We start from the raw sequence: 12,631 nt of genomic DNA, 5'->3' as shown, positions 1-12,631 counted from the left end.
TGATGAAGCGAAGGCGGAAGAATTTTAGAAAGTAACCGAGAATAATGTGACTGCATGAAGAAATTAATTTTAGAAAAAATTCCCGAATAGTAAACATACCAAGTTGAACTAGAAATCGAATCACTATTATAAAGATCACTTTTATCCAGCTTCTCAGAATTAATCAATTTAGACCAATCCTTTTTAGAGGCTGGAAATTCCATACCCTTATAACGAATGGATTTAAGGTAATTTTTATAATCATTCTTTGTTTTCTGCTTTATATACACAACAGACCCCGTTGTAGGTCTACCACAATCAACCCAAATTCGAAGCCAAAGTTTTGCCTTATTTTTATAATTCTTTAATTCATGATCGGCAGCCCATATAGATTTCCGCGTTTTTATACGAATACGCTCTTTGGGAACCGCAATTTTTTCAGTTTCTTTCATACTTCTAATTATATCATCATAATATCTATCAAGATCACGCTTACTACCCTTTACTTGCAATTGGAGTACATAGTAAGGCACACGAATACAACTAAGCAATGTAGATAAAGACAATGTACATAAAGCAATATCGGCTCTTTTCCAATTACTAAGTTTAAACCATTTATAATTCCCAATAGGGGCAACAATTTAAAGGTTACGTTTCAGTTTAGCAGTAAATGAAAGCGATAGATGGTCAATGTCATCAGTATCAATATCAACATGAATAATCGAGCATTCTAGCTGTGACGAACTGATTATATGATCAATATTAGAAACACTACCAGATTGATGGATGTAGGAGTATGATAAATCTTTCTTCAGAATCACGTAAGGGGGCATGCACTCCAATATTTCTCGGGATCGATAACTTTGTTCATCCAAACCCATATTAAAGTCATCAAGAACTATAAAATCAAGTTTATTTTCCTTGACACGATTCATCACGGACTTTAAAGACTTGCATGTAATATCAAATCTATTTATTGACTCCACTGTATTATTTTTATATGGAAGATAAACATTAGCAAACACAATAATATTTACTCTCACAGCAAGAATGTGCTTATCCGAATAAAAAAGGGATGGGTTCGAAAGATCAATACTTTTTTTTTTTAAATACAGGCCAGACCTCCAGAAGGGCGGCCACGCGTGGTAACTGCATCAGAAGTAAAAACAGGAAATTTCTGCCAGAGGCATTTAACAAGGTTTCTTGCAGGCAGATAACGTCAAAGTTCTCGTACAGATCGTCCATATAGGCATTTTTATTTTTTGTGCCACTGATATTGTGCGATATGATTGAAATTTGTAGTCATTTCGAGGTTTGTTGACTTGCAAGACCACGGAGAATGGAGCTTGACGAGCTAAAGGACACATGTTTACCATTGTAATTGGCACATTTTGGTGAGGCATTACATGGATTTTCTTTTGTACTAATATTAGGGCTGGCACAACGAGCACATTTGGGCGCAGGACTGGGACAAGAAGACTGGAAGTGATGGGGCGATCGGCACTTAAAACAACACTTTGGAATTTGCTTAAACTCGATCAGTCTAAAGAATTCATAACGAAATCGTACACCGTCTTTGAAATAAGCAGCTTTAGCAAAATAGTCCACAAAATCAAGCTTAACTGTTTTTTGAAGAGCTCAGCCTTTTGGAAGCAACAATACCGCTGCTATTTGTGAAAGACTGAATCGCATAATCCTCTGGAACACCTTTTATAATGGCCGTTGAATGTGTCATATATTTATTGGCATTAACACTTATACAAAAAGGGGCAGGGCGCGACCAGACCCATTTTCTAACATCATATGAAAATTCCTCTCCCCTCTCCAGGAAAATTCGAACAAATTTAAGAGTATCCTTTCCCACTAATGCAAGAAAAAGAAGAATGCTATAATGACTGTTATTGTTCAAACCAGACATAAATCCACTAAAAAAATACATGATAGCATTAGCTCAGTCCAAATTTTTAAATGACAATTTAGACAACAAAATAATGAGAAAAAAGAAGCACTAATTACACATTCCTCCATTATCCCCAATGTCTATAATCAATGTCTGTACTATCATTCATAATGATCTAAGTCAAAACATAATTATATGCCTCTAAAAATGGAAGCAATTAAAAAGATCTGCTAGAGAAATTCTTGAACAAGTGGAGCAAACATCATTATGCACAACAGTAGAGTCTATATGCTATCTTAAAAAAATATATATTCAATGGGGAAGCTACAAAAAGTACCAAATTGTTTTTGCTATATATGTGGCAGCTAACAGGGTTAGTTACCCCATTTATAGCCAAAACAATTTGGTTTCAGTTTCAATTTCAATCATCTAAAAAAACTTCATTTCTCTAAAGTTTTAAATGCGTCATTAGTACTTTTTGTAACTTCCCCCATGAGATTTATGTTTCTAATATAGCGTCTACACATTACATAGCCATCCAAAGAAAAAGAACATGAAGATGTAGTGCAAATTCCTTAGTACAAGAGAGGTTCACCCTGGACAAACCTTCCAGCCTCTACAAGTAATGATAGAATATCAGAATGGCCACCTCTCCCGAGTAGAAATGAATCAGAAGTATTAACGGGTATTAATCAAATTATCAACAAAAAGCCAGATGAATATCCAAATGAATTAACACCTAACATGTGCCTATTTATACTAAATTCTAATGCAGTACAGTCAATGAACCTAAAACAACCACAAAAAGCAAAAATAATAAGCGAATTGGCAAAGTTGTACCTACCCAATCACATGCATATCCAAGCAAAAAAAGATCTTGCTCTGCTCCTAGCAAAGCTAAAGATTGATACACAGCAAAATGAAAATTAAAACAACAAAGCAGCATATTTCAATACTTCAGTGGAATGTAAGATCACTTTCAGAAAATAAGTTAAATGAACTTTTATCTTTTATGAATAAAAATTCCATTGATATTGCTTGCCTTCAAGAAACCCATTTGACTAATAACCAACAAACAAAGTTTCCAGGATATACTATCCTGAGAAAGGATAGGTCTTCTCAGAGAAAAGGAGGTGGCGTAGCTATAATTTTAAATAATAATATTAAATTTTGCGGTATTAATAATTGCTACCCCTCCTAATCTAAATACATATTTTAACCCCAAAAGTGGTAAATTTTCAACTATTGACCTACAAATTGTTTCAATAAATATACTAAATAAAATTTATATTAAGAAAATTGAAAATCTATGCACTGACCATTTTGCAATAGTATCCTCTTTAAATGAACCAGCCAACATTCTCCCACATATCCCTAAATATGTCAACACCAAAGCAAATTGGACCATGTTTAGAAATAAGCTTAATGAAGAAGTCCTAAGTTTAACCCAGAAATCTCATACCTCAGTTGTAACTGCTGACACGTGTGCTGAAGCTATGACATCAATATTAACAAATGCAGCTAATCAAGCTATCCCCAGAACTTCACTTAGGAAAACCATCCCTAAACACACCCCTAAAGCATGGTGGACAAAAGATTGCCAAATTATGTGGAGAATAAAAAATGCAACTAGGAGAGCATACCTAAGAAAACCATCCCCTGACACATATTTAAGTAAATTACAAGCAGAGGCTAACCTCAAGAGAACAATAACTAATGCCAAATATAATTATTGGAATAATTTTGCAAATAATCTTTCCAGAGAAACATCTGAGCCAAGAATACATAGACTTATAAGCAAAATCTGTGGGAAAAAAACATCCCCCAACCCTCTTATGTATGAACTAATACATGAGAATTCCCACTATGATAACGACACTGATAAGGCAAAATTATTTGCCTCCCTTTTCTCAAAAAAGCTAACATCAAAAAACCAAAATATCACCACAAAAATCATGACAAATCCTATTTACCAGCCCCGACCAGGTTCAGAATATATAAACCATCCCTTCTCGATACATGAATTGAATAATGCAATTCAGCATATCAAGGCCAATGCTACAAGTAGCTATGATAATATACACCCTATATGGATAAAGAATCTTTCCCCTTTGTACAAACAGGAGCTCCTAAATTGCTATAACCATGCATGGGCTACATCCACATTCCCTAATAACTGGAAATGTTCATCTCTCATACCAATTTTAAAGAAAAATAAACCTAAACATGACCTCAGTCATATAGACCCATAATGATTACCCCAGTGCTGGGAAAATTAATGGAGAAAATGATTTACCATCGGCTGCTTTGGTTTGTTGAGAAGAATAATCTGATACCTCATACTCAAACTGGCTTCAGGAAACACCACTCATCAACAGATGCTTTCATAGTGTTAACAAATGCAATAAATGAATCCCTATCAAAAAATAATGTCTCAACTGCTGCATTCCTAGATTTTGAAGGAGCTTATGATAATGTTGACCACCAGATTCTATTAGTTAAACTTACAAACCTTGGACTACCCCCCAAACTTGTATCCTTCATAAAATCCTTTATAGAAAACCGAAGTTTCATTGTTTGTGTAGGTTCAGCCTCTTCACCCAAAACTCCAATAACCAAAGGCCTTCCACAGGGTGCAGTCCTGAGCTGCCTCCTATTTTCACTTTTTCTGTGGGACATGAACCTCCCACATACCAATCTACAGTACGCTGACGATCTGGTATTATGGGCAACTGGCAATACCTTCGAGATTACGCATTCAAAGTTGCAAAATGCACTTTTCCAATTTGAAAAGTTCTCCCAAAAGTCCATTTTACCTACTGCACCCACAAAGTCAAAAATTATCCAATTCCACCATAAGCGAAATCATTATGACGCTAGGCTAACATTAAATGGAATAACTTATCCCAGAGGACAATCAAATTAATTACCTAGGGCTCATACTTGACCAAAAACTAAATTTCCACCTCCACATCACAAACACAATAAAAAAGTGCTATAGAAAAACAAGAATAATTAAAAGGCTACTAGCCACACCTTGGGGCTGTAATGAGAAAACACTAATCCAATTTTATAAATCATATATAAGACCCCATATTGATTATGGCCTCATAGTGTATGGTGCTTGTGCTAAGACCCACATGCAAAAAATCGAAACGACACAAAATGATATAATTCGTCTTATATTTGGTCTTAGGAAACCAACAAAAACTAAGTTTCTGCTTACTGAGAGTGGACTATCACCAATAAATGAAAGAAGAAGATCTCTACTAATTAAGTACCTTACAAAAATTGAAGCCAATGATTCTCATACCCTGCATAACTGGTTAAGAAATCCATCTATGTTTAGAGGCGTTGCAAATGAATATGCAAATATCCAGAAGAAGTTCCCAGTGCCAGTAAAATCTATTGCACCCACATTCCCCCAAACCCCCCCTTGGAGTTGGTCAACCCCCATAATAAAGACTGACTTCTCAAAGTGGACCAAAGAACTTACCCCCATTTCTTTTATTCAGAAAAAATTTGCCGAACTAAATAATGTTGCTTATAAAAACTATTTCCAAATTTTTGTAGATGGGTCCAAAATGAATGAGAAAGTGGCAAGCGGAGCTTTCTTCCCAACCCATAATATCGCTTTAGGAGAGAGATTACAAGATAATTCATCTGTAATGTCTGCCGAGCTAAACGCCATAATCATGGCACTAGATTTCCTCATGGTTAATGAATATATGAAAGTTAATATTAAAAATATTATAATATATTCTGATTCTTTGTCAAGCCTAGAGCTTCTTTCGTCAGCTTCTCAAAATAAGATGGATATTGACACATTTCTTTGTCTTAGGATTATTGATATTTTTGCTTCAAATGGTATTTTAACTCATATACAGTATATTCCAAGCCACTCAGGTATAATAGGTAACCATAAGGCAGATGAAATAGCCAAAAATGCTTTAAATATTGACCAGCCAAGTGGGAGACCTATCCCCATTAGAGACATTTACCGCTGGAGATTTACAGAGGTACTGATAATTAATAAGAATCCTACCCCATCACCTTTCCCAAGTAAGCACCTTTCCAAGATTTATCATAGGATTTGGTCAGGTTCAAATGGGCTAAATTTTCAGGCATTTTCATATCAGATTCCTAATTCAAGTGGCGAAGTTCCCTCGTCCCCCCTTTGCAGGTCATGTAATCTTAAGAATGAAACAATAGATCACTGCCTATTTGAATGTAATATGCTGACGTCTGCACAGTATACCCTGCGACGTAAAATAGTAGAATGCTTCAAACACCACAAAATTCCACCAACAGCCAAGAGTCTTGCTGACCATACTCTCCCGCAGAGCACAGAGATCAATATATACTCTGTTATAATTCAACTGCTGGTATCAAAAGATATACTTCAAGAAATCTGAGCAGATACAAATCATACAAGACAAACCAGCTCCATAGCTCTGTCGATCTCACAGAGTGAGCCAAAAGGAAAAGGGCTAAATAGTATCAACTGAAAAGCCCGTCTGCTGAATAAGAAGAAGAAGAACAATTGCCTCTAGTATTCACTCAAATGGAACAATTTCTACCTCCAATATGCTTAAGATGATAAACTGCTTTTCAGTTTAACAATACATGACAAATAGTTTAATGTTTTTAGAATAAATAAATGTGGCAAAACCAACACTTGAGAAAATACCACAAATATCAAAACTTAGCAGTATCATAATGACAGAGTGATACTTTTAAAAAGCATTAATTATTTCGATGTATAGAAATATCTTCCTTTTTTCTGACATTTTCAGAAACACAGTAGCACATTTTCCAATATCAAGGTAAAAATAATTTTCAGAACTGGTTTTGAAATATAGTTGCATCCAGGATGTGATTAATCACTGCATACTCTTTTTTAACTCACTTTTTTAGCTGAGCAATCAGTAAGGAGAGTGCATTTAGATATCTGCACAAAGAGAGAGGGATTGGAGGCACTTCCAGATCCTATATTATTCCTAAGGTATTTATACTAAAAAATTGAGCATAAACCTGAATGTTTTTCAGATGTTTTGTCATCTCATACCCTCAAAGTATCAGGCACAATTATTGAGTTGTTACCTTATAGTTACCTAAGCTTACCTTTTGACATGTACTATTCTCATGCATAATTTTTATTTGTGTTGCATTCAATTGTTGACAGGATACACATTTACATTCAGATGATAACTTCTAATATTACTAGAATATTTTTATACTTTGTTCCTTGAAGTTACACATTTACGAAAATGTCTATAGCCTAAATACTTCTACATGCATAGGCCTAACATAAGCACTCACCAATTTCCTTTTTGATGCAGCTTGATGGCGTAGGTGGTAATACTTTGCTCTCAGTCAGCTTTTTGAATTGTTCTAGAAAAGACCCATCATTGCTAAACTTCAGCTTAATGGCAGGAGCTGGATTATTTGAAGATACTTCTGTGCTTGAGCTTCTAGTCTCTGCACATTCATTGCCACTGTTTGAATTGCATGATTCTTTTGATATACCTCTGCAATAAGTGTAATTATAAACCTTTTAAACTGAGTCAGCAGCATAAAACCAAAAAGAGAAAAAAAGAGATAATAATTCAGTCATTGTTAATGACATTTCCTCTCCCCTTTTTCATATAAGGAATATCTCTCTTCATGCATGCCATGTTTTAACCCATGTTTTCATACGAAAACAATATGGATAACCAACTAGGGTGCACAAAATAGGGTTGTGTGGTTTCCATCCCATAAAGTCATGCATTACTTTGCCTCTGACTTTATTACTTGGCAAACTTTACCTCTTTTCCTTAATGAGCCAAACAAAACATAAGATAACATTCCCCTGTGTCCTGTGATAGCATGATAGAGCAGCTTAGCATATAAAGTAGTGACACAATAACTGAATTAACCTTTCATACTAGAGAGGCTTTCAGAAGCAGAAAACACTGATCCTTGAGCAAGGCACAACAAATTAGTAGAGGCAAGCCATTTGACAGAAAACTGTAATCATTTTGTGTATTTTGAATCGAAAATTATGTAAATAGGAACAGAGTAGCTTTTCTTAGACTGGTACAGTTGCTTTGCTAGATGAATGAACCATTCAGGAATGGACCTTTAGCCTAATCGTAAGTAATGAAAAGGTTTTAGTCATTTTACCTAAGCACATAGCCTATCATAAAAAAGTACATGAGCCACAGGTTCTAGGGGATTCAAAATGACTCCCCCTCCCCTATGTGCAGGTGTGAATTTAAATTTCGATCGACTCTTAAAACTTTTATTTGTCTGTCAAAAATATTTACCAATTTTGTGAGAAGTTTATTGTGCTGAAGTAGGGGAAAGAGAATAAGTAAGCATAGTAAAACATTTTTGCAGCCAAAAATTTAGGGTGTTGATTCCAAGTTATTTGATTTCCATGTTTCAATGGACAATTTTTACAAACATTTCTCTGAAAAATACACATAATGTAATATTTTTTTCCTAATATACATGTCCTAATGTTTCCCAGAAACCCAGCTAGACAGGATGAAAATCCCCAGGCAATAATTCTGTGAAAGAAGAAGGTGGGTCCAAGAGGGCAAGGTAACTGTGCTAACATAGGTGTACTTTACTTTTGTGCAGTTTCCACTGTAACAATTATAAAAATCTTTTTACCTGTCAAGGGATTTTTAGGGGTGAAAAAAAGGGACCAAAGTGGGAAGGAATTTCGATTGCCATTCATGGTCAAAATATTCTTTTCCCCATGAATCAGAAACCATGGCAAAGTCACCCAAAGAATCATCATGTTCATGAACCTCATAAGGAACTCATTTTCCCTGGAGACAGGTTTTCTTTGTTTTTTCATTTTCTTTTCATTCACACTTTTAGTTGTGTTCATTTAAAATAAAAAAGAAAAGAAACTCCAAGACTAGCAACAAGTAAAAACAATTCGTTGAGACTTCAACTTGCAAGCTAACTCAATCACTTCTTTGATTTCTTTGAAAGATTGATGAGCTTACTTATCAGGCTTGACTTCCTCTTTTGTATATCCTTTTCAGCCTGGTCTTTTTCATCCTTTCGTTTCTCCATCTTCTCACGTTTTCATGGCGCCCTCTAGCAGGAAATTGGCCAAAGCAATGTCCATGGAATTGCTTAAAGCCACTGCTCTTTGTAAGCAATCAGTGGCTTCTTTCAACAGGGCATCAACAATTACTTGTTTTTGTTTTTCAGAGGCCCATTTTTTCTTGCAATGATTCCTTAAGTCTATCTGGCTCTTTTTTGCTAGATATGTCTACTAGGCTCAGCTCACTTTTTTTCTCTTGGTCTTGGATGCTTTGTTCAGCAGCTTGTTCCTTTGCCTTGCTCTCCACATAGTCTTGGTATTCTGACCAAGCCAACCTAGCAAAAGTCAACAATTCTTTGGAATAGGAAACCTTTAGACTTTGCCTCCATATGTGTTTAATTTTTCAGCCACATACAGCTTTGCATTCAGGATTCTTTCTGACATGGAGGCTCCATCCAACTAGAGAAGTGTTCCTGAGAGTGAAAAACCCCTCTCTACGTTAGTGCTGCTGTGGAATAATGTCAACAAAGCTTTTACAAGCTTCAACAACAGCATATACTTTTGCCCACCAAAAGCATCCATCATAGAGAAGATTTGATGCCAGGAATGTTTGACACGTGATGGTGTTGGTTCTACTGATCTCTCAGCTTGCAGCAATATCCATTCACTTCTAACACTGTCCAACACTTAGTCCTAATGAGGTCTCTGAAGCAAGCACAACTATATCTGACAGACTTCTACTCATTTCCTTTTTGTGGGATCCAGGCATCTAAGCACTTTGAAAAGGCTAAAAGAAGAGATGGGGCACTATTTAATTAAGTGTTTGGTAGCTGCGTTAGTATGCCCTTGCGTCCTTCAATGGAACCCATGTCTTTCTGCTAAGGTGAGTTTCTGAACATCTAACACAAGCTAAACCTGATCGCCTGCAATAGTGTTCTGCAAATAGCTGTCCAATTTCACAAGAAAAATGGTAGGAATCTTATCAGCAGATATGAGAATGTCAGGTTTCAGAAGTCTTGCAAAAACAGAAAAAATCAAGGTTTTCAGCTTGGCATGAAGAGTGCACACAAGGGGTTCAATCTTCTGAAACACTGCTATGAATTTCGTAAAAGCTTGGATACAAGAATTCAAGTTCTGCAGACATATCTTTCCTTTTTAGGTAGCTTACAATCTTGAGGTACTTTGCTGACGACATGACATTCTTCAAATGTTTCTTTGATGGCACATAATACAAAACATACTCCAAGAGTGCTGGCCATTGATCAATTGCTTGGCAAACAGCAGAACCCAATATCTGTCACCTTGTTGGGAAGTTCTGAATGGAACTATTATATGGGAAGCCTTCCTTTTTCTGGCATTCTGTCAAAACATATTTTATTTGTTTATGTTGCAAAGAGTATTTTTACTATATTCACTTTTTCAATGCTCATTTCAGAAAAGCAAATAATCTTAAAAAACAAAATGAACATTTTATTATGCCAAAAAAAGGCAAATTGTCTAACCTTATCACTAAGGATTATGATTTTCTTCTTTTTACACTCTTTTTTGGCAGTCAAGACTTACAGAATTTTTTCAAAATGTTTTGGAGGGCCCATGCCCTACTTCTAAGCAAGGACTTTAAGTTCCAGGTGGCTTAACTGGGGTGAGGGAAGAAAAACTTGTAACTAGTTTGGGCTCAGATAATTTTATCACATAGTCTTACCATTTGATTACAGAGTCCATATAATTTTATTTACTCAACTTGGTGACAGTTTTTACATTGATTTCAGTTTGTTGAATATGTTAAATCCAATAGAGAACAAATAGGACTTTTTGTTATTTGTCAAAAAACAATTTGGAAAAGTGGGGATATTTTATCAACAAAATTGATCATGCATGGCTGAGAATCTATAAGTTGAGACTTAACTATAAGGGTTTGTTGTGCAAGGCCTAACGGCCTTGCATAAGGGTTTGAAGGGTGCAAGGCCTAACAGGAGGGGGAAGGATCACCTCTATCCCCTGGATTTGCCAATCTAACTGGTAAATGTTAAGGAGATGACCAAAAGCTTGTGATGAAAAATAAATACATATCTTATGCAAAATTAACCTGTAGACTAGTTTTTACATTATCTTTCTAACTCACTGATATAAGCACAAACTAAATCTAATCTTGAAACAGCAAAGAAAAAGTGACTTAAGCAACAATTTCAAATAAAAAGTGACAAATAATGACAGGCTAAAATAACTGAAAGACCAACTGTTATGGTTAACTTTATGAAGCACAAGAAATGAAATATAGGTTCATTTTATGAAGCACAAAAAATGACAAACTGGTATGAGTGATATGGTTCATTTTATGAAGCAAAAGAAATGAAGTACAAGAAACTATCTACCCTTGAACATTAACACAATATGATCAATCCATCCCATCCACCCTATAGGCCAATATTACTCTCTATCATTGAATGATACCATCTATTGCAACCACCATATAGACCAATTTTGTCCTTTTATTAGTTGCCTATGTTTATAATAGTAAACAGACACTTTGGTTTCAGCCAAAATCTTCCACTGTTTTCTTGCTTCTTTCTGAACTGCAGTAACATACCAAGAGACCAGTACAGTCATATTTGCAGAGAAACTATATTATCTAAAGAAGGTCTTTCTACATGATCTTATCTAAAGAAATTTTCTGTAAATATTTAGTTTTGTTCCAAGTGCTCTAAAGTGCATATTACTGCATATGGCACAATTTTGATGATTGCATATTATTTCTTAGTCATTATTAGAGAAGCACATCCATTTTTTAGCTTTCTAAAATCCCCTTTCAACAAGAATAAAAATGCATGAAATAGTTAATGATACCTATAGAACAAATCATATTAGTTCATGATCCCTGTGGACAGTGGGGTGAGGTCTGTATTCTAAATTTATTCAAGCCTATAGACCAATCCCTGAAAGTTTTATTTTCCTAACCTAAACCCTTTCCAAGATAGCAAGAAGTCAATTAACTAGAATTTTACTTTTTTGCCCTATTATGCTTCCACTAGAAGGGTGTTTATTCTGAACTTTGGTAAAATTCTAGTTAATTGACATCTTGCTATCTCAGAAAGGGTTTAGGAAAATGAAACTTTCAGGGATTCATCTACAGGCTAGAGTATGTCCCAGGAAGGTATTTTAAAGTACCACCTCCACTCCTTCTCCCTTTAGAGGGCCCTGAAATTTGTCTACATGACAGGTCTATATCTATTGAAATTTTGATGTAACAACATTTTACCTTAATTTTCAGTTTCTAGTTGCTTTTTCTCTGCCTTTAGTTCTGAAAATGCAATTCCTGTTATTTGAGTAGAAAATGGAATGGAATTGAGCAAAGTTATGAAGCTGAAAACAATTTTGTTGTAATTCAATTAAGAAGAAGATCTATTTTGCAAGGATTCACTTTTATAACACACATACATTTAAAGGTCATCAAAGGTCAAAGCCCTCAAAGGTCATGGTCATCGAAGGTCAAGAGGGAGAAGGAGTGGAGGTGGGTACTTTAAAATATCTTCCTGGGACATACTTTAGCCTGTAGACCCATCCCTGAAAGTTTCATTTTCCTAACCTAAACCCTTTCCAAGATAGCAAGAAGTCAATTAACTAGAATTTTACCTATGGTAAAATTCTAGTTAATTGACTTCTTGCTATCTCAGAAAGGGTTTAGGTTAGGAAAATGAAACTTT

At 35.3% G+C, this 12,631-nt stretch overlaps 1 protein-coding gene across 2 annotated transcripts in view; it reads right to left on the bottom strand.

The window, feature by feature from the left end:
- LOC136029304 (SURP and G-patch domain-containing protein 1-like) overlaps positions 1 to 12,631 on the bottom strand; it is a 38,228-nt gene that overhangs the window by 24,577 nt on the left and 1,020 nt on the right. For both annotated transcript variants that reach the window (XM_065707570.1, XM_065707569.1), the window contains exon 2: positions 7,202 to 7,410. In XM_065707570.1, coding sequence (XP_065563642.1) covers positions 7,202 to 7,410 — 209 coding nt within the window. The remainder of the gene's footprint in view (positions 1 to 7,201; positions 7,411 to 12,631) is intronic.

The sequence above is a fragment of the Artemia franciscana genome, chromosome 7 (genome assembly GCF_032884065.1).
Source record: "Artemia franciscana chromosome 7, ASM3288406v1, whole genome shotgun sequence".
Taxonomy (NCBI): domain Eukaryota; kingdom Metazoa; phylum Arthropoda; class Branchiopoda; order Anostraca; family Artemiidae; genus Artemia; species Artemia franciscana.
This window is presented reverse-complemented; position numbering and strand designations above follow the sequence as displayed.